Below are 23,258 nucleotides of genomic sequence, written 5' to 3' on the forward strand. Positions count from 1 at the left end.
GCTGAATTGTCACAGTTATACTCAGCTGATCAGTTAAAAATGCACCTTGACCGCATACCACCAGCAGGAGATGTTCATTCACCAGGTTTTTGTTATTATAGTTTGAGCGACAGCTGTTTCCTGTTCACTGCTTCCGGTGAGGAATTTGCCCAGCCTCTGTTGTCAGTGAGGAGACTAAGTTAGAAATAAAGTCTAGTATTACAAACCAGGTTGTCACCTAAAGGCTGATATCTCACTAGACATGGACCAATCCGAGTGGATGTACACGGTAAGCTTGTTCTGCTTGTCTCACCAAACCCTGTCTCTGTGCCAATGTTTAGTTGTTACTCACTGATCTTGCCTGTACAATCTTGCTCATGGACAATGGTGAGAAGTGTCATGCATTCCCATTTGTTATCCATTACCTTATTGGCTTATTACTGTGGGGAACATGAGGCTTGGATCAGCAAGAAACGCCAGTCAAGCTGGGAACACGGGATATAGTTGGAGAGGGGGCAATTGAATGATGGTGTGGCGTAACAATGCAACAAGTCAATATTGGTGATAATGATTTGGATAAGGATTTGGGTGAGATTTATCACTTTGGGGAAATCAAAGTTAAAGACTCCTATTTGATTTTGTTGTAATTTGCAGGATGAGCGTTGTTACGTTTTTATTGTCTGTTTAGGGAAGTTGTCCTCTGATTACAGGCATTATTTTGACTTTGAGGGATGATTGAAAACCAACAATGTCAGATTGGCTACATATTATACATCTCTCCTTTATTCTCCTTTGTGTTAAATTGAACGAGCAGCTAATTCAAAGGTTTAAATGTAATGATATTCTATTATGTTAAGTATTATAATCTGTGGTACATTTAGTGATCAATTTACATGAAATTACAAGCTGGTGGCAAACTAATTTCTTTGAATCTACTAAATTAAAATTGACAGTATTCTCAGTTGAGTTCTTGACTCTCTTTATGCTGGCTTGGGACTAGGGTTAGCTTCTCCCAACTCTCATTCCCAATGACATGTCATTGCCTCCTTCATTCTGAATCTCAATCTTTCAGCTCCTTGAGTCTCTCTATCTCCAGCTTATTTTCCTTTCTCTCACCATAGCAGCTTTCCCACCCAACCCAAAACAGCGATTCTACACTTCTGTGCTTCCCCATTGATGGCCAAATCAGTTCTCCTTGAGTCGAGCTTGCTTAGTTATTTCATATATCTTAGAGCAATGCAGAAATGACACCAGTTTTCAAGTGTGCAACAAGTTTATTTGTGAGAGCTTTAATGCATCTTTGCTATCACAAAACATCTTCCACCATGTTTGGCCCAGCTATGCCTTCTAGTAACTTCTGTAGTGTTGGTTTACCTTGGTCTAAGTCCATCCCCAGACTTAAACAATCAAGCATAGTGAATGAGAATTGTAAACAGACTCACGTCATTTAACTCAGAATAACTGAACAATGAAACACTACAGAACCCGTAGCAGCTGCCACTCAAGTGTCTCACCCCTCCTGCAATTCACCATCATCTGCTTTTACTGTCAAGGGCTCGAGGAGAAAATGCCTAGATCCACCTTAGTCCCTGGTCATCAGAGGAAAGATTCCATATGGCTGAAATTCCTGTGTTTGCTGATTTTAGTTAAAAAGGAAAGGGTGTGGATAAAATGATGGTTATATATAGATGGCAGACCATTTATCTCTGTGGATTGCTGCTTTTAAAGGATTAACTGTGAAAACATTTGCACAAGAATTGGCTAGTACTCTTTTGACTGTACTAAATTAAGATGTCTTAAATTTAAAAGGATTTGACAGGATAGCTTCAGGGAAAATTCTTGGGTTGCAGCAATGCAGAACATTGAGAAAAACCCTTAAATTCGAGCTTGGAATCAGGATCAAAATTAGGAAACCTTTATCCCAAAAATGATAGTGACTGTCTTGAACCATCTCTCTCAATTCCACTGTTACTTAGAGATGTAAGGGCTAAGATTGATCTGAAATAGCTCCACAAAGGCCAGTAACCCATGACCAAGTTACTCTTTGTTTACGCATGCATAGTACATGACACTGACCCAGCTAGCTCAGAGCTGGCTCCTAGAGTGAGCACTCCTGACACTCCTGTTTATATCTGTCAGCCAGGACTCCCAGATTGGACCAGGTCAACAGCCCCCATCAGGGAACTCATACCTGGCTGACCTCATTCCAATCACTTCCTGATCAGTTTTTCTTAAGTAAGGGTGTCAAGTGATATGGAACAATGGAGATGAGCAGCAGATCAGTCATGATCCAATCGAATGATTCGCAGACATTTTCACCCATGAACCAATCAAGGTAGAGCAGGAAACCCCCATGAACCACCTCACAATCTCACCCCACCCACTGTCACTTGCCAGTGCAACAAAAACTGATCAGAATTAATGAGTAACTGCAAACATCTCACTGCAGTTTGCTACTGATTGTAATAAATTTCTGTGTATTATTAATATGCAAAAGTACAGACATTTTCATATTACAACATTAATTTTACAAGAAAACACATTTATTTGAAACATTGCGATAGGTGTTATAAAAGCATCACAATAGTCTTCTTCTGAGATGTACAGATTTATCCCACATCTATATTCATCAAGCAAAATATACAACATTTATATCCCACTTTATAATCACAGGTTGTTGCTGCCCATGCTGTGTATGTGTGATCTGGCATATTTGTGTGATGTGACTCGAGTGGTGGGGATGTGGGTTTTGGCCTGTTCTCTCCTGTTTGGTCTTGGCTGTGGGAGTGACTCACATTCTGGATCATTACATGATCCCACCTGATGAAGGATCTTCATGGACCAACCCCTGTCCATGACCCACACATGCACTGAGAATCACTGATCTAATACACTGGGAAAGCAGTGTTGATAAAGCCTGCTCCTGGTCCCATAGTTCCCACCCTTTCCAAAAAATGTCAAACATTTGTTGAAAATCAGTTGGAAAGGAAATTGGTGTGTAGTTGTCAAGGCTTCATTTAGGTTATTAAAGAGTTGCTTGTGTGGAGCTCTGCTGCTATAAGTGCACATTGAAAGCGGAACAAACATTCCCCTTAAGGGGAAAGTGGATAACTATTTGAGGCAGAGGGGCACACCGAGTCTTGTGCAAGGGCACCACAGTTCCGGCAAAATCCTGACACGGACACAATGGGCATTTACTTCAATCCCAGTCCAGGACTCACAATGGAACTGGGAACGGAATGGAACCAGTTAAATTTTCCTGGATTCTGACCGCAAATTGACAATTTGCTTCTAAAGTAAGCCAGGATCATCTAATGAGGCCCTATCTTTGAGTTGTCCTGGGTAGAGATTTTGGGCTTTTGGGCACTTTGAACCAATTCCTGACCCAGATAGTTTAAGCGTGGGTTTCCCATCACTTATTTGCCAACTTTTCCTACAGTTCCAGTGGATTCTGGGCTTTTTCAGTTGCTGAACAGCGAGTAGTCTAAGGAGGTTGCCCCAGGAATGATATCATTCCCTCCCTGTGATATGATATCATTCCCAGACAACACTGTGACCAACTCTCAAATTGGTCAGCTTGAAATTGCCAACATTGCAATTTTCGGCCTTCCAAAGTAATCCCTGAGCAATTTCTGAGATCAGCAATTCGTGAATTATTTGACTATAGCAGACAATCAGATGCCATGGAACCCAGTTCAGAATTTGGCTCAGATTAAACCGCAGGTTATTTGGTAGGGGGGTAATTAAACTTGGAATTTATGTCACGTGGGAGTGAGGGTTGACGTTGGAGGAGTTGGGCACAGTGCCTGTTGTATATTCCTGAGATTGTATCATAGCTTCATCAGAATGAGTTATAGAGTCATTATGGTACACAAGGAGGCTATTGGCCCTTGGAGTTCATCCTCACTCCATAACAATCCAATCAATCCCAATCCTGAACATTTTTTGAAGAAGGGTCTAGGCCCGAAACGTCAGCCTTCCTGCTCCTCTGATGCTGCTTGGCCTGCTGTGTTCATCCAGCTCTACACCTTGTTATCTCAATCCCAATCCTACTCTCCTGTCCCCATGTGCTATGGTTTTATGTCCCTCAACTGCCCATCCAACCTCCTCTCAAAGTCATTGATCATCTCTACATCCACCGCTCTCGGACGCAGCAAGTTCTGGATTAATATCATTTGATCCATAAAAAAAATTCTTTCTCACTGCAGCCGTACCTCTTGCCCAGAGTCTGAAAACTGTGTCGCCTAGTCCTCTTACAATCAATAAAAAGTGACAACTTTTCTTTGGCCTAACTTATCTGAGCCTGTCATAATCTCTATCAATGCTCAATCAACACAAACAGTGGTTTCCGCTAAAGTTAACACTGGGAAGCAGGGAGATGTGTCTCTGAAACTCCAAGGGTACTCTCCCTCCATTTCTGCCTGCAGTTCTTCAGTGTACACTCATTTTCAGCTTCCACGCACACTCTGCAGAGCTTTGCGCTGCAGGGACAAAGTTGTTCTGGCGACATCAGGCAGCTGACCATAGAACAGCGCCCTGTGCTGCCTGTGCTGATGGGTGGAAAAACTAAATGGCTTCAGCAACTGAAGATTAAATGAAGGACATGATGTATGAATCTGTGTAAGAAACAGATGGGTTAGTCAGTTTATAAATCCATGCTCAGATGTTAAGCAAATCCTAACAGTCAGTGTAACTGTCGACGAACCTTTACCGCAGTGAAGAAGTTGTATGCATTTTTGTACCTTCTTCCCTTTTCAGTTTCTAAGCATGAGTAAGTGTGAGGTCCCAGGGTTTTGTTTATATTTTCTGTACAGACCTTAACAACAAAATTGACTGTCTCTACATTAATTGAGCAACTCAGGCTTGACAGCTGGATGTCACCAATTTGGAAAAGAGATGGAGAAAAGATACATACCCAGGGCTGAGCCAGTTCTGAAGAAGGGTCACTGGACCAGAAACTTTAATTCTGCTTTCTCTCCACAGTTCTGCTGAGTTTTCCCAACAATTTCTGTTTTTGTTTCTAATTTCCAGCATCCACAGTTCTTTGGGGGCTTTTTTTTGGGTCAGGGTTGATTCTTACCATTTCTTGGCTGTTGGCTGCATCATGTTTCTTGGAGGGTTTTTTTTTTGGCCACAAGGCCTGGTGAGATTTCTCACTATATCTTGCCAAACCTGCCTCATAAACGACCTACTCCATCCCTATAGCACCCCATTGTCTAACTCTAACCCCATTTACCACGCACTGTCCCCGGAGCAACTCATCACTCAGTGAATACCTGCTGAGACCAGCTTCCCTTGTCCTTACACCATCTTTAAAAGGCCACTGTGCATCCAGGCAAGGATTGGAAATCTGGCATTGCCCCACACCAACAAACTAATGGTGCGATAACCAGTAAGCCATGCTGCACAGAGCACATAGCTGATGGATATATGTATGGATAATATATATGGGATATATGATACATAGTTGCCATGGCTAACACTCCCTCATGCATACAACCCCATTCTCTCACCCCGGTGGCTGCTTAGCTAGCAGGCCACACTGTTTACCTGCCCTTGGCTACAGTCCATCTAATCATTCTCTCTACATCACCACTACTTGTCCTCACTGGAGACTTGCAGCCTTCACCATCCAGTTGGGAAACATCGGGAAGCAATCAGACAATTTCAAAGGTGAGCTTTTATTGACAGGCAGAGAAAGCAAACACAAGTCGAGTAGAGACTGTAGTTCACCCCCATAATGTGAACAACATGCTGACATGATGACCAATGACCATTTTACAATTCTATGATGATGTGCTGCATTCAGCTGTCATTGACTGGCACCAAATGGCCATCAGCACCTGTCTGGCATGTCGCGTCCACAAGGACAGCTTCTTCCTCCTCCCCAATGTTCTTGTCATTCTCCTGGGAAGACTGCTCCCATTCCCTCAGTTTCTCACAGCCTATCACATTGCTTTGTTACCCGCTCCACTTGCACAGAGCACAATACACCAGGATGATGCAGCACAGTCAGTCTGGAGTGGACCAGAGAGGACCCCTAACCACCCGCACCCTCCCCCACCCCCCCCCCCCCCCCCCCCCCTCAACCTCCCAGACTGGTCCAAGCAACAGAATCACATTTTCAAGAACCCTATGGTCTGCCCATCTCATGGCATGGTCACAGCATGGGCACTGCTTGGTGAAGGTGCTATGCTGGCTGACTGAGCAACACATTACACCATAAAGGGAGTACCGGCTCCACTCTGACCCCCTTCCCATCCCAGACCCATGTCAATCAGACAATATTTCATTGCTTTCAGTAGAGTCCGTCGTCATATTTACACAACAGATGATGCTGAGATATTCCCCTCATCCTACAGCACCCTTATCACAAGTGATTGGATGCTAAGATAACTTTTGCTTCATCGAGGTGGCAGTGTTAGATTTGCAATCACCAGTGGCCTGGTGTAAATTGCCTTTGATCAGCATTTGAACCCTAAGCACATTGACTCCACCTGCATTGTAATCGGGCAAGGAATTGATTGGAAATTAAATGCAGCTGGAGTTTGCAAATACCTGCTTCAGGCATTTGCCCCTTTCAATGTCGTAGTGTCCAGCAGACATGCTCCTGCACTTTCACTGGTCAAACTGACACTGATTCAGTCCACCCTGGCATTGTCCTAGCCATTTTCCAGTTGTATTTCGCACTGAGAGAACAGCAAGTGATGGCAGGGAACGCAGCTCACGGTGGGCACCATCAGCACAGTGCTCTGCCCGGTCACCAGGTACCCCACTGTCCCCCCACCAACCCCAGTGACTCCATGTTCCCTTTGCCTCATTATTTCCTGACAACCCATTTCTACCCATTCCCCACAGCCACCACACCCCCATGTGAAGACCTAACACAGTGAACTTTGCTTCCAACTATCCTCCCTGACCCCTGAACCTGACATTACCGTTACTGATGCCCAGCATGCTCCTGTATGCAAGGATGCTGTAGGCATCCAGAGTTTCAATGCAAGTTGCTAGTGAGCCCTGTACTTCCTAAGCATCCCTTGCAAATGGACCAGAAAAGTGCCATGAGGATTGTGAGGGGCTGGTAAATCTTGGATGCCAATGTCTGTGGATGAGGGGTGCCGTGGATTGTACCCTGAGATGCAGTTTTGTGTTGAAGGAGGCTCTTGACAGCCAGAAATATTTCCCAAATCTGCATTCCCAACTTGGGAGAGAAACCTCAGGCCAAAGTAGTGACCTCCTTTCTCAAACCCTCATTACTTAACTAGTCTCCTCCCTTCGAAAAATTTGGACCATCTGAGCAGTTCCAGGGCACATAACTGATTCTGAGTTGGCTGTGAGAATCTGCTGTTAGCTCCCATCCTATTACATTCCTAAGTAAGAACATCCTTACACATCCAGACACATGATCAATTCATATTGCTCTGAACCAGATTGGTATAATTTCATGGAGTTAGTATACAAGCCAAGGTTACAAAAGTTCACATGAAGTTTAAATCATAGTGTTTAAACCTATACAGATATATTTTAAAGCTCTACATCTCCCCTCTCAACTCTGTCCAAGGTCCCAAACAATCCTTCCAAATCCAGCAGAGATTCACATGCACTTCATCTAACCTCATCTACTGTATCCATTGCTCTTGGTGTGGTCTCCTCTATATTGGGGAGACCAACTGCAGATTTGGGGACTGGTTTGCAGAGCATCTGTGCTCTACACGCACCAACCTGATCTTCCGGTTGCCATCCACTTTAACTCCCCCTCCCACTCCCCTGGTGACGTGTCAGAGTGAGGCCAAATGTAAACTGGAGGAACAACATCTGATATTTTGCCTTTGGAGCTTACAGCCCAAGGGACTGAAAATTGACTCCATCAGCTTTAAAATCCCTCCATCTATCCACTCCACCCTTCCCACTAACCAACCACAATAACACCCTACCTGCATCCACCTATCTCCATCACAACTATCCTCCTCCCAGTGCCAACCCACCATTTATTTCTGGGCTTCCCTCCCCCCCCTAGTACTGATGAAAGGTTCCAACCGGAAACATTGACTTCACTGCTCCTCGGATGCTGTCTGACCTTCTGTGCTTTTCCAGCTCCACATTTATTGATTCTATCAAATTTGAATACATGGTTTGATTAGTTTGCAGAAGTGTATATCTAGAGCATGGTACTCTTGTGCAAAATAAGTCACTAAGCATTAGCTAGGTGATATAAGGTAGCATGGTGGCTCAGTGGTTAGCACTGCTGCCTCACAGCACCAGGGACCCAGGTTTGATTCCACTCTTGGGTGACTGTCTGTGTGGAGTTTGCACATTCTACCCGTGTCTGTGTGGGTTTCCTCTGGGTGCTCCGGTTTCCTCCCACAGTCCAAAGATGTGCATGTTATGTGGATTGGCCATGGGAAATTGTCCGATAGTGTCCAGGGATGTGCAGGCTAGGTGGATTAGCCATGGGAAATGCAGGGTTAGTGGGCTAGGGTAAGGGGTGGGTCTGGTTGTGAAGCTGTATGGAGGGTTGGTGTAGCCTGCTTCCACACTGTAGTGATTCTATGATATCATTTAAAAGTCATTTAAAAGGTTTTAAAAGTCTGTGGATTCAGGAATGATTGAAGCCTGAGGGATGTAGAGTTCAAGAGATCTGTCTAAATGGGCAGGAACAGTGTCAAAACTAGCTGGTGCCACTTTAAAATGGACTTTCTGTTTTAGGTGGTAAACATACATCAGTTAGCAAGTTGGGATCCTGTAAGCTGTTTAGTATTTTTGGTTGGAGATGACTGGAATGTGCATGCCATGCTCATGTCCAGGAATGGCAGCAGTGAAAAGACCGCACAAAGATAAGCTTGAATTTGCTCCTCTGACTCCCATTTTAAAAAATGTTCTGGGTTGCTTTGTGAGCGTCCAACGTACTTTGACAGTGGCTAGTGACCAACGCTAATCTCTAGGCATGACTGATGGGAAATTTTCCAATCATCTCCACTCTGGCCCTGAATACAGGGGACACTTTCTGCAGCCAATTTATTTATTTATTTCACGTTTCCGGTACCCACAGTTCTTCCTTTAACCATGATAACTAAATGTTGTATATTCCTTCCAGGAGTTCACCTTGGACGGTTTTCAAGACATTTTTAACTCCAGTCCAAGTTGGGATTATTTCCCAAACACCAGCGACAAAGACCTCACTAAAGCCTACGTTAACTGTGCCACCTTCAAGGCTGCATCGTTTAACAGAGTCTTCCTTCCCATCTTCTACCTTGCCATCTTCTTCGTGGGACTGTTGGGGAATGGAATAGCAGTAGCCGTTTTCCTGAAGAACAGAAAGACATTGGCCATGACAGATACATACATTCTCTACTTGGCATTCGCTGATATTCTCCTGGTGGCCAGTCTGCCATTCTGGGCTGTGGAGATAGTCAAGGGTTGGGTCTTTGGGTCAATGGCTTGTAAAATAATTGGGGCAATGTTCAACATCAATTTTAACAGTGGCATCTACCTTCTGGTTTGCATTAGCTTTAATCGCTACCTTTCTATTGTACATGCAGTCCAGATGTACAAAAAGCGCAGGTCTTTGTCAGTGCATATCAACTGCCTTGTTGTTTGGCTCCTCTGTGTCCTTTTAGCAATCCCTGATTTCATATACTTGACAGAATCACACCCCAGTGGCATTTTGAAATGCCACTATGACTTTGATGCCAACACTGCCAAGGCTTGGATGGTGGGCTTACGATTTTTCTACCACATCACCAGCTTCCTTGCACCAATGACAATAATGTTCTACTGTTACATCATGATTATCAAAACCCTACATGGATCCCACAACATACAAAAGTACAAGGAACGTAGGGCCATGAAGGTCATTGTCATGGTTGTAGGCGCCTTTTTCATCTGCTGGGTCCCTTACAACGTGGTCCTCTTCACAGACACCCTGCAGAGGTTGGGCTTCATAGCCAGGAGCTGTGTCTTTGAATCTAGGTTGGACATTGCCATCTCTATCACATCCAATCTGGGCTATTTCCATTGCTGTCTCAACCCATTTGTGTATGCTTTTGCTGGAGTAAAGTTCAGGAGAAACCTGCTGCAGATTTTCAGTGCTATCGGCTGCATCAGTCCAAAGATTGTGAAGAAATACACCAAATCTGGCAGCAAACCGTCTACACTGACATTATCAGAGTCAGGAGATACTTTGAACTCTGGAATCTAAGGTCTTAATTAAAATTGGATTCATGCCTCTGAATTACGCTATCAACTGCAAATCAATGTGCTGTAATTTCCATCTCTGAATCAGAATTCAAAGCCACCTCTGGAGATGAGAGAGTATTGTCTAAGCTAACAATCCAGTGCACTGGCCCTTAATGTATTTTTACCACTAGGCTATAGAAAAAATCTTCAGTTCGATCCCATTTACTTATTGTTAATGCATCATGTGAATATTGCTTCCATGCAGCCTGGAATGGACCTTTAACCACCAATGCATCAACCCAGTGTAATATAGCTCACCAAGGTTAGAAGAATTGAATCTCAAATTGTGTTAATAGGTTTTTCTTACAGTTCAACTCAACAAATAAGGCTACTACAATGAACGTTTTATCAATAGGGTGCCACATTCTTTATGTATTCACGTGAATATTAAAATAATGATGACACTGCCCATAATTTCCTAAATAAAAACCGAAAGAACTGTGGATGCTGTAGATCAAGAGCAAAAACAGAATTGCTGGAAAAGCTCAGCAGGTATGGCAGCATCTGTGAAGAAAACATTAGAGTTAACGTTTCAGGTCCGGTGTTCTGAGGAAGGGTCACTGGACCTGAAACATTAACTCTGATTTTTTTTTTCACAGATGCTGCCAGACCTGCTGAGCTTTTCCAGCAACTTCTGATTTTGTTGCCCATAATTTCCTGATCGGAATTTTTAGTTGAGGCTCAATACCAAGAAACAGATTGGGAAATTTGGACCCCAACAAATATTGATCAAAAGAACAAGGATTTGATCAGGATCACCAGAAAGGAACAGAAACATTAATAACAGAGCTAAAGTGACTTTATAAATAAAAAGTCAAATACTGACCCTTCAAGCCCATAAAAAGCAGCTGTAAAGTAAGACAACATTATCAGCTCTCTGTAGCTAAAGAAGGAAGACAAAAGATTCATTTTACTTCAGTTTAGACAGACAAATCAGAAAGATACAGAATCCTGGCCACTTCATTGGAACAGACAGAGATAATTATTGCAAGGAAAGATCAACAAGAAAATGTGGGAAAGGAAAGCTGAGGTGAAAATGGACGAAGGATATCATGCAATGGATGCAGGTGGCCTGAGTGGAATGTATAAGGACAGAGTGGAAGATCCAAGCCGTGAACCGTCTGGGAAGATAATAGCATCAATGAATACACAAATTCTGCCTAAAGACCAAGTCAGACAGAAGCACACTCATCGGAGAATCAGAGAGAGTCTGAATGGAAGTGAAACCCAGAAACATTCAGAGCACTCACTTGTATTCAGATCAGAAAGAGAGAACTGGCATTACATATGGGACTAATTATTTAATGTGCACTCATGTTAATGGACAAAGCTTGAGTCCCGGAAATCTAAAGACTTACAAAGCCAATAACAGCGAGTAATATTACAGTACCTTTAACAAAAGCATTGAACAGAGGCAACAGGGCAAAAAAACAGACCCTGAACCATTGAAACAGATATTAGAAAGTGTGGCCTAAATCATTGTCAGACAGCTGGGCTTGATGGTGTGAGTTATTGCAGACAGGAACATGGAAACGTGGGAGATTTTGAGGAGGAAATGCCACAACATGGAGCCTGACCATTGATGGAGAGGCAATGGGAGTGGGAGGAAGGTTGGTGGGGAGGATTGGGCTGGGGGGGGGGGTTGGGGGTGGGGGGGAGGATTGGGGTGGTAGGGAGGATTGGTGGTGGAGAGTGTCAATTGCTAGGTCCTAGCAGCAGAGGAATGGAAAATGAACAATAAAAAGACAACTTTATACAGCGCCTTCAAAAGGTCAGAATGTTTGAAAACACTTCAGAACCAGCCCAGCTCATCCCTGCCTCCCTAACCTGTCCTTCCTCCCACCTATCCCCTCCTCCCACCTCAAGCCCCACCCCCATCTCCTACCTACTAGCCTCATCCCGCCCCCTTGACCTGTCCGTCCTCCCTGGACTGACCTATCTCCTCCATAACTCCCCACCTACACTCACCTTTCCTGGCCCCATCCCCGCCTCTTTGACCTGTCTGTTTCCTCTCTACCTATCTTCTCCTTTATCCATTTCCTATCTGCCTCCCCCTCTCTCCCTATTTATTTCAGAATCCCCTTCCCCTCCCCCATTTCTGAAGAAGGGTCCAGATCCAAAACCTCAGCTTTCCTGCTCCTCTGATGCTGCTTGGCCTGCTGTGTTCATCCAGCTCTACACCTTGTTATCTCAGATTCTCCAGCATCGGCAGTTCCTACTATCTCAGAGCCAAGAAGTATTTTTGAAATGCAGTCAGTGTTGTGATGTCGGAAACATGACAGTTCATTTTTGCACAGCAAGCTCCCACAAACAGCAATGGAATAATGATCGGAAAATCTGTTTCTTTCAAGTGATGTTGACTGAGGGACATTGGCAAGGACACCCAGGATAACTCCTTTTCTCTTCTTCAAGTAGTGTCATGGGATCTATGGCATTGATCTGAACAGTATACAGTGGAGAGTCAGAGAAAAGGCTTGAGCCCAGGTCTTGGACTGAAACTTGAAGACACAACATTCTGACTCAGACGTGAAAATATTGCCACTGAGGTACGGCTGATAGTGAAGGGCAGAGAGATCGTAAGGTTGAGGAAGTTAAAGAATGAGAAAAATCTATGATTTTATATCCACTAATTTCAATTGAATTGGTTAGGAATAAGAAAATCCAGCCTTTAATGTAAACATTTAACTACCTACACAGGATACACAAGAAGATGGAGAGGCAGGGATAATCTGAGAATATGCAAATAGTATAACCAAGAGACCACAGACATCTCAATCTTGAAACAGAAAATAGTAAATTGTGGTTACAGAGGATTCAACTGTACTTCAAAATGTAGATGACTGCTGCTGGTTACGTTTGGCCATGCAACCATAAGATATCACACATCACACATCAAGCAAACCTCAGTTCTAATAGGGAGCTGTATTACCTAATATGTAATATTACGTTCATTCCAAATACTAACTAACTGAATGATATCACATTATATTGAACCCAACTAACGCTTGCTGTTATGATTCTATAAGCTAACTGTTGTATTATTTACAATAGAGATGCTGAAAATTACATTACTGATGATAAAGAAAAATAAAGCTTTGGTAAAGTTCAAACTGGTCGTTCATTTCTTAATCTTTGCTAAGCCAGGGTGTGGTTTCAACTCATATCACACTTTAGAGCTGTACAGCACAGAAACAGACCCTTCGGTCCAACTTATTCATGCCGATCAGATATCCTGAATTAATCTAGTCCCATTTGCCAACATTTGCCCCATATCCCTCTAAACACTTCCTATTCATAAACCCATCCAGATGCCTTTTAAATGTTGTAATTGTACAAGCCTCCAACACTTCCTCTGGCAGCTCATTCCACCCTCTGCATGAAAAAGTTGCCCCTTAGGTCCCTTTTAAATCTTTCCCCTCTCACCTTAAGCCTATGCCCACTAGGTTTGTTCTCCCCTACCTTGGGGAAAAGACCTTGGCTATTCACCATATCCATGCCTCTCATGATTTTATAAACTTCCATAAGGTCACCTCTCAGTCTCCGATGCTCCAGGGAAAATAGCCCCAGCCTATTCAGCCTCTCCCTATAGCTCAAACCCTCCAACCCTGGCAACATCCTTGTAAATCTTTTCTGAACCCTTTCAACTTTCACGATATCCTTCCTACGGCAGGGAGACCAGAATTCCAAGTATTCCAACACAGTATTCCAAAAGTGACCTAATCTTTTAATTTTTAATTGATATTGTAAAAGTTAGTTAATGTACAATCCATAAACCACAGGATGAGAAGTAGGCCATTCAGCCCATTGAATCTGCTCTGCCAAGGATGATCTAATAATCCTTAACTCCACTTTCCTGCCTTTTCCACATAACTCTTGATTCCCTTTACTGATTGAAAAACAGTCTATCTCAGTCTAGAAAATACTCAACGGCCCTTCCTCAATTGCCCGCTGCGGTAAAGAATTCCAAAAATTCACTACCCTCTGAGAGAAGAAATTACTCCTTCACTCTGTTTGAAAAGGGAGAACCCTTATTTTTAAATGATGCCTTCTGTTTAATTTCAATTAACTCAACCAAATAATAAAATTGTATCACCGGCTTCCAAATTTGCCAGTGGGGTTGGGGGCTGGGGATTTGTGGAAGGTAACCGGGAGCCTTTCAGATACATATTAATTGGATGAATTGGATTGGTGAAGGTCACTGGAAGTTGGGTTCATAGAGTGTTTTCAGGACAGCTTCCAAAAGGTACCACATTAAAGGTTACTGCACAAAACGAGAGCTCATGGTTTGGTGGTGAACATATTAGCAAGAAAGAGGATTGGCTCACTGACAGGAACCTGATAGTGGGGAGAAATGTTTGGATTAATGAGCTACAATGAGTGCAACAGGGCTCAGTGGTGTGGGCTCAACAATTTACAACCTACAGCAATAACTTGGGTGAAGGGGTTAAATGTATCATTGCTAGATTTGCTGATGACACAAAATAAGGTAAGGATATGGATAGGTAAAGTGAATGGGTACAAATATGGCAGATGGAGTATAATGTGGGATTGTCAACTGTGGCATAAAGAATGGAGAAGCAGCATATTATTTAAATGGAGACAGATTACAGAACTCTGCAATGTGAAGGAATCTGGGAATCCTGATACATGAATCAAAAAACATTTTAAAAATAATAGTACATGTTCATTGGCTATGATAGTGCCCGTTACTCAACCTGCTTACCCTTTAGAAGGTGGTGATGAGCTGCCTTGAAACTCTACAGTCCATATTGTGCAGGGATTCCTCAGCTGCTGTTAGGTGGAGAATTCCAGGGTTTTGGCCCAGAGATGGTGAAGAAATTGCGATGTACTTTCCAAATCAGGATAGTGTATGGCTTAGAAGGGAACTCAGAAGTGGTGTTGATCCCTCATGCCTGCTGCCCTTGCAATGGAAGTTGCAAAATTGGGCATTACAGTCAGAGACCTTAATGAGTTGCTGCAGAGCAAGTAGGGATAGTAAACACTGCAGACACGGTGCAGAGTGGTAGACAGAATGAATATTCAAGGTAGCTTGATCAAGTGCCAATCTGTTTGCTCTGGATGGTGTTGAGCTATTTTAGTGTTGTTGGAGTGACACTGAATCAGTTAAGTTGGGAGTATTTTATCACATCACTGACTGGTATTTATGTACATAACGACAGCCATTGCGTTTTAATATGACTGTACTGAAGAAGGGTCAGTGAAACGTTAACCCTAGTTTCTCTCCACACCTGAGTTTCTCCAGCAATTCCTGTTTTTGTTTCAGATTTCAAATATCCACAGTTCCTTGCTTTTTTTTTTCATCCAATGTGACTCATTGATTCATTTTCAATTTCTGGATCTGAAATGGTCTGACAGAACTCAAATCAAGGTCCTACTTTTTAATGAAAAGTGTATTTATTGTACTGCCAAATATTTCTAACTGTTTTAGGAGCAAACTTCAGGATTTTCTGTTTTCATTTAAGGTGAAAACTGGCCCTTATTTAATCACTCCCAGAATGAGTAAAATGTAGTTGTTAAGTGTTGAAGGCTTGAAAGCAGTTCTGATTTTAAGAATGAAATTGGGTGGTGATGTCCTTGAGATCATTCTGTCTTTATTCTCTGGAGAACCAAGAGTTTCTTTCATCTCCAAGTTTTACCGCTGATGAAAATTATGCAAATACGAACAAAAATTCTTGTCACCAAGCTCATTTTGACATTGGATCATCGGACAAATTAATTCTGCAACCTGGTGATTTAATGTTCTCTGAGAGACAAATGTAAGAACTGACCCATTCGGTGAGAAAGGCAAAATCAATAAGGCTGATGAGTGACTCAGTCGTATTTGAGGTGAGTAGGGGGCATTGAGCCACCTCACACATGATGTTACTATCTCAGTGCCAAATGGCAACCACCCAGAGGCCATTCAATGGGACCTCACAGCAGGAGGAGGACAATTCCTCAATCAACCATGGGCTTGAATTCCAACCTCACCCTTCGGTTCTAAAAATATATTTTTCATTCACTTAACAGTCAACAGATTCAAGCCTCAGAAATGTTGACAGCTTAACGACAAAATAGGAATAAATCCTGTAGCCTAAATATTTATGGGGAAGCGGGTTGTGAGGAAGACCCCAGCATCAGCCGATGAATCCCCAAGGCCAGGGGTGTGGATACCTTGGTGAATTTAACAGAAATACATCATAATCTTTTTTTTGCTTCCCATTGATAAGTATGTACCTGTCAGGCAGGGAGGAAGTAGTCGAGCAAGGGAACCGTGGTTTACTAAAGAAGTTGAATCTCTTGTCAAGAGGAAGAAGGAGGCTTATGTAGAGATGAGGCGTGAAGGCTCAGTTAGGGCACTTGAGAGTTACAAGTTAGCCAGGAAGGACCTAAAGAGAGAGCTAAGAAGAGCCAGGAGGGGACATGAGAAGTCTTTAGCAGGTAGGATCAAGGAAAACCCTAAAGCTTTCCATAGGTATGTCAGGAATAAAAGAATGACTAGAGTAAGATTAGGGCCAGTCAAGGACAGTAATGGGAAGTTGTGCGTGGAGTCTGAAGAGATAGGAGAGGCGCTAAATGCATATTTTTCGTCAGTATTCACACAGGAAAAAGACCATGTAGTGGAGGAGAACACTGAGATACAGTCTATTAGACTAGATGGGATTGAGGTTCATAAGGAGGAGGTGTTGGCAATTCTGGAAGGTGTGAAAATAGGTAAGTCCCCTGGGCCGGATGGGATTTATCCTAGGATTCTCTGGGAAGCTAGAGAGGAGATTGCAGAGCCTTTGGCTTTGATCTTTATGTCGTCATTGTCTACAGGAATAGTGCCAGAAGACTGGAGACTAGTAAATGTTGTCCCCTTGTTCAAGAAGGGGAGTAGAGACAACCCTGGTAATTATAGACCAGTGAGCCTTACTTCGGTTGTGGGTAAAGTGTTGGAAAGGATTATAAGAGATAGGATTTATAATCATCTAGAAAGGAATAATTTGATTAGGGATAGTCAACACGGTTTTGTGAAGGGTAGGTCGTGCCTCACAAACCTTATTGAGTTCTTTGAGAAGGTGACCAAACAGGTGGATGAGGGTAAAGCGGTTGATGTGGTGTATATGGATTTCAGTAAAGCGTTTGATAAGGTTCCCCATGGTAGGCTATTGCAGAAAATACGGAGGCATGGGATTGAGGGTGATTTAATGGTTTGGATCAGAAATTGGCTAGCTGTAAGAAGACAGAGGGTGGTGGTTGATGGGAAATGTTCATCCTGGAGTTCAGTTACTAGTGGTGTACCGCAAGGATCTGTTTTGGGGCCACTGCTGTTTGTCATTTTTATAAATGACCTGGATGGGGGCGTAGAAGGATGGGTTAGTAAATTTGCGGATGACACCAAAGTCGGTGGAGTTGTGGATAGTGCGGAAGGATGTTGCAGGTTACAGAGGGACATAGGTAAGCTGCAGAGCTGGGCTGAGAGGTGGCAAATGGAGTTTAATGCGGAAAAGTGTGAGGTGATTCACTTTGGAAGGAGTAACACGAATACAGAGTACTGGGCTAATGGTAAGATTCTTGGTAGTGTGGATGAGCAGAGAGATCTCGGTGTCCATGTGCATAGATCCCTGAAAGTTGCCACCCAGGTTGATAGGGTTATTAAGAAGGCGTACGGTGTGTTAGGTTTTATTGGTAGAGGGATTGAGTTTCGGAGCCATGAGATCATGTTGCAGCTGTACAAAATTCTGGTGCGGCCGCACTTGGAGTATTGCGTACAGTTCTGGTCACCGCATTACCGGAAGGATGTGGAAGCATTGGAAAGGGTGCAGAGGAGATTTACCAGGATGTTGCCTGGTATGGAGGGAAGGTCTTATGAGGAAAGGCTGAGGGACTTGAGGCTGTTTTCGTTAGAGAGAAGAAGGTTAAGAGGTGACTTAATAGAGACATACAAGATGATCAGAGGATTAGATAGGGTGGACAGTGAGAGCCTTTTTCCTCGGATGGTGGTGGCTAGCACGAGGGGACATAGCTTTAAATTGAGGGGTGATAGATATAGGACGGATGTCAGAGGTAGGTTCTTTACTCAGAGGGTAGTAAGGGCGTGGAATACCCTGCCTGCAAAAGTAGTAGACTCGCCAACTTTAAGGGCATTTAAATGGTCATTGGATAAACATATGGATGATAATGGAATAGTTTAGGTTAGATGGGCTTCAGATTGGTTTCACAGGTCAGTGCAACATCGAGGGCCAAAGGGCCTGTACTGTGCTGTAATGTTCTATGTTCTATTCACCAAGTTAGCAGGCTGCTGGGCAGGACAAGCATTGGCAGCAGGCCACATTCTGGGCACCCTTAACAATGGTGACTGGTGATTCCATTTGGAGCTTTGAGAGAGGGGAACTTCCAGAGGGGTAGAGGCTAGAGAGAGTACCAGAATCAATGGTCTCGGGGCTAGGGTACAGGATTTTGCAGATCCAACAAGGAGTGCAGTGACAGAGAATCCCTGTTCAACGGGGATTTGACTGCTTTTGAACAGGGACAATGTACAATGTTACAGGGAGAAGGCAGAGGAATGGCACTAAGCGAATTGCAGGACAGTGCAGGAATGGTAGGTCAAATGGCCTCCTGTTGAACTGTTGCTGACTTGGCTGTAAAGGACTTAATATGGGGCCTTTAGGAAGCCAAAAGTAAAGATTGTTGCTTGACACACCTTCAAGTGCTGAAGGACTAGGGGACAGAGAGACTCATTTGGAGAGTAATGCCCAGGCTGATGCGATACTGGTCCCAGGTCCAACCCATGCCCAACTGGTCCACATAGTGAGCTAAATATTCTCAGCTATATCTTAGCAGGAAAAGGGCATTTCGGTTGTAGATCTAACCCTGGGCCAGTGCAAGGTGGCCACCTACTGGTTCTGAATTGAAGTGAGTGTCGTTTCAGGGTGCCCACTTCTCTTTCTCACTTTGTCTCTGCTGAGATGACAACAGGGGAGGAGCAAGTGGTACCCACTGGTTCACTTGATTACAACCTTCCACGACAGTCGGGTCCACGAGGATGTGTCCTGGACACTGCTAATAGCATTATTGATATTAGTTACCTTTATCCTGTGGTTTAATTCCTTACTAGTTATTCCCATTTGAAAAGGAAACTCTACTTTGTTTCGTTTTTAATGCACCAGTATCTCCTTATGGGGTTATCAAGTAAAGGGATCTGCCTTTATGTAAACACAACTCCTAACCGTATGGTAATGAAAACTCCAAGATTAATTAGGAATTCACAAGAACTTCCCAATGGTCCTGGCTGGTTTGGGCCTGAGTTTTCTGAAAAAAGAGTATTTAAACTTTATCTCTTCCCTGCAGACTAGTGAGAGGGAACAAACTGGATTGGAGTTCCCCATCCCAATGTGAATATATGTGTGTGTATACATGTGTGCATGCACATACATGTGTGTGTGCATATTTATGTGTGTGCGTGTGCATACGTGTCTACATATATGTGTCTGCATGCAAGTGCATGTGTGTGTGTGTGTGTGTGTGTATGTGCTTTGATGGGGACTGAATTGGGTTAGACAGTGTTGCTGTCTATGCTGGAACATTTTGCCAACACTCAACTGTTTAAGCTGACATAAAGACGGCACTACAGAGATATAATAGAAGCAAAATACTGCAGATGCTGGAAACCTGAAATAAAAACAGAAAGTGCTGGAAATAGTCCTGAGGGCTCTTGTGGTGAGAGAAGCAAATTATTCTGCAGACAGTCATACTGAACTGCAAGTGTTTCATCCTTCACTGGTGCTGCCTGATACTTTAGCAAGAATGCTCACTTTGAGAAGCATGCAGGCTTATCTCTGAACCCATGCTCACATCACTGAGGTCAGGCGCACAGCATGCAATGTTAAGGCTGGCATGGTGGCACTGTGGATGGTGCTGCTGCCTCACAGCACCAGGGATGTGGGCTCTATTCCAGCTTTGGGAGGCCTGTGTAGAGTTTGCACATTGTCTGTATGCGTTTGCTCTGGTTTCCTCCCACAGTCCAAAGATGTGCAGGTTAGGTGGATTAGCCAGGGTAATTGTGGGATTACATCGATCTGGTGGGATGCCCGTCAGAGGATTGGTGCAGACTTGATTGAAAATGGCCTCTTACCACATTGTAGGGATTCTATTACGGCTTTGGGCCGAATCTTGAGTTTTTGTAACAAAGTGTCAGTTTCACTGAGTTTCATGGACCATTTCTCTTTGAGAGATCTCTCATCGCATCTTACCAAACTCTCCTTATTAACAATCTACCTTGTCCCTGTGGCACCTCAACCTCCTGATTCCAGGCCCATCCCACCACTCGCTGTTCCTGTGGGAATTCACTACTCACCAGATATCTGCCTAAAGACCGGCATCCAAGCCACCGGTGCCATTTTAAAAGGTTGCTGTGTACCCAAGCAGGCAATGGCACTCTGATGCTGCCCTGCCCATCGTTCCAAAGACATTGAGAAAGTGGAAAATGGCATCGTGATTTTTCGGGAGGTGCTGGTGGATGGGCTGGTCCAGAGGAGGGCTGCTTCCTGGAGGTGGGCACTCTGCCAGACCGTGGCAACTAAGCCCGAGGTGACCTCCTGGATCAGTGCCTCCTCAACAGTGACGGAAAAGAGCCAACAGTGCCACAAGAGTGTCATGGACCTTCTCTGCTCTGCCAGGGTAAGTGCCACACTCTGCTATCTCACTCTCATTCTATCTCTGATACTGCACCCAGCTCCCACCAAGGCTCACGCTATGCCACTCTCACTATTGCTTGCAATATCTTCCCTCACTCACGCTTCCCATACCCCAACCTCTTCCCACACCTCTAATTCTGCATACCCTCCATGCTGCCTCCTCCCTCGCTCGGGACACCTCAACACCTTACTCATGTACCAGCAATAACAGCTGTGCCAGCTGCTTCCGTCTCAGTCGATCTCTCCATCTCTCCCATTTCAGGAGGAGAAGCCCACAGAAAAGTCGAAAGGGCCTGTAACAGGGGTAGGGATTCCCAACATTCAATTCCTCAGACCCTATGAGGAGAAAATCCTGGCTCTCACAGGAGAAGGGGAAGGGGAAGCCAAAATATCCAGTCCCTCCAACTGAGTAAATGCCACTCCTCACTTCACTGTGACTCTCCTATTAACCTCCTATCTGCCTCATTCATTGCACAAAACTTCTAACATTGGCCCCGAAGCTTCTCTCCCTTGTATCTTGCAGGTACTAGCTGGATGGCCTTGGCCACTGCAGAGAAACGTTCTGCTCCACCAGTAGCCACCTCCCCGTCTTCTGAGGATGAGAATTCCCAGGCCTCAGAGGAAGCATTGGCAAGGCTCCCTCCTACAAACCCCACCACCCCACCCCACCCCTGACCCCAGCTCAGATACTGACACCTCAATGGAAAGGTCAAGCTTAGCAAATGTGGAAGCACATTCTAGAGTGCACCTGACTGGGGCAGCTCCAGGGCTGGCCAAGAAAGAGACACCTCAGGCCGTAGGCAGACACAGGATGTGCTGTAGACTAGGCACCTGCTCAGCATCGAACAGGACAGGACCCAATGGTGTCAGCACTCAGGGACTTTGTGCATATGCTCAATGAGGCACAGGAACTGCAAGCTGGTATGTGGGGGAGTGCATAGGAGCAGTAAGCAGGTACATGGGGGAACAGGAGCAGCAAGCAGGTATGTGGGGGGTGGGGTGCGTACAGGAATGACAAGAAGGTATTTCGGGGGGGGTGATGGTTCTCATTATCCAGAGACTGCAAGAGTGCAGCTTCTCGAGTGGCCCCAGCTGCCTCAAACCTCCCAGTTTGCAGCCCTCAATCGCCACAAATCGGTTCCTGAGTCTCCTTCCCACGGCAGCTGCCCCCCAACCTAAACTCCATCCCTGCCTCCCGCACCCTCCTTTCCCCTGGGTTTCTGTCCATGAATCTGATAGACTGGCTATGACTCACCCTCTTCATTAACCAGGCACCCGCTGGCAAACATACCCAGTGCCTTGACTGATGTCTGTACCTCACCCCAGCTGTGTTAGTACAACACTCCCTGGACTGACTGCTATGGAGTCAGACCGACCATGACGCCTCTCCCAGGAGAGCAGAGGCACACACTCCCCGATCAAAAACATCTCAGCTGCATTCGTGACCGTGACCAATCTGCTGGGCTGCTGTTGCAGGCTACCCTTCACTAGCTGTGCTGAAACCTCTGACTGACAGACACTTCCATGGACTTCAGTGAGGACTACTCCGCTCAGACGGAGACCTGGCACTGCTTGTGCTGCATACTCAGTGCATAAGCTGCCGGTTTTGGGGCAGGTGTGAGACTGATGTGGCACATTGCTGTATAGCAAGATGCACAGCCCCTAGTCTGAGGACTGCTGGCCAGCAAGATAAGCTGCCTGGTTGCCTGAGTGCTCTCCTAGTCAAGACAATTTCTGGGTGCTGTGTGCATCCAGGGCAAGCGAGTGAATGTTGGGAGAGCATGCAAAAGCCTGGGTACAATCTGTGTGAGCCATGGACCTGTCTCTGCAGGCAGTGTCCTTGCAGCAGCCTTACAATGCAAGCTGCTAGTGTGCCCTGCAATGCAGCTCTGTGCGACCTAAGTGTCCTACTATCGTCCTGGATCAGAGGATCTTGAGCAGTTTTCAATTATCAGATGCCACTGTCCATGGATGTGTGTGTGGCTGGTGTCTATTGATCATGCCCCACAACACTGTTGTGTAGTGACCAATACTGGAGGCTCTTTGCAGCCAGTGATGAGCTGATGTCACCACTGAATCAGTCACAATGACCTTTTACCACCCTCCCTACCTCTAGGTGCCTGCTTAGACCATTTAGTATCATGATCCAGAGATAGTAGGAACTGCAGATGCTGGAGAATCCAAGACAACAAGGTGCAGGGCTGGATGAACACAGCAGGCCAAGCAGCATCATAGGAGCAGAGAGGCTGACGTTTCGGGCCTAGACCCTTCATCAGAAAAGGGGGAGGGGAAGGGGGTTTTGAAATAAATAGGGAGAGAGTGGGAGGCGGATAGAAGAGGGATAGAGGAGAGGATAGGTGGAGA

The 23,258-nt window shown here is 44.7% G+C and overlaps 1 protein-coding gene across 1 annotated transcript; it reads left to right on the plus strand.

Annotated features, from left to right (window-relative positions):
* The first annotated feature begins 241 nt into the window (after nucleotides 1–241).
* On the plus strand, nucleotides 242–10,177 carry LOC109922738 (C-X-C chemokine receptor type 3-like). The gene is made up of 2 exons (XM_048614896.1): nucleotides 242–268; nucleotides 9,074–10,177. The coding sequence occupies exons 1-2, from the start codon at nucleotides 242–244 to the stop codon at nucleotides 10,175–10,177; spliced, it is 1,131 nt and encodes a 376-aa protein (XP_048470853.1).
* The last annotated feature ends 13,081 nt before the right edge of the window (nucleotides 10,178–23,258 follow it).

The sequence above is a fragment of the Rhincodon typus genome, chromosome 31 (genome assembly GCF_021869965.1).
Source record: "Rhincodon typus isolate 14 chromosome 31, sRhiTyp1.1, whole genome shotgun sequence".
Lineage (NCBI taxonomy): Eukaryota > Metazoa > Chordata > Chondrichthyes > Orectolobiformes > Rhincodontidae > Rhincodon > Rhincodon typus.

Bases quoted from the DNA above. Each gene is read 5' to 3' on its own strand.
- LOC109922738 (XM_048614896.1), top strand. From the start codon at position 242: ATGGACCAATCCGAGTGGATGTACACG. The intron at 269-9,073 runs GTAAGCTTGTTC...TATTCCTTCCAG, and splicing joins AATCCGAGTGGATGTACACG to GAGTTCACCTTGGACGGTTT.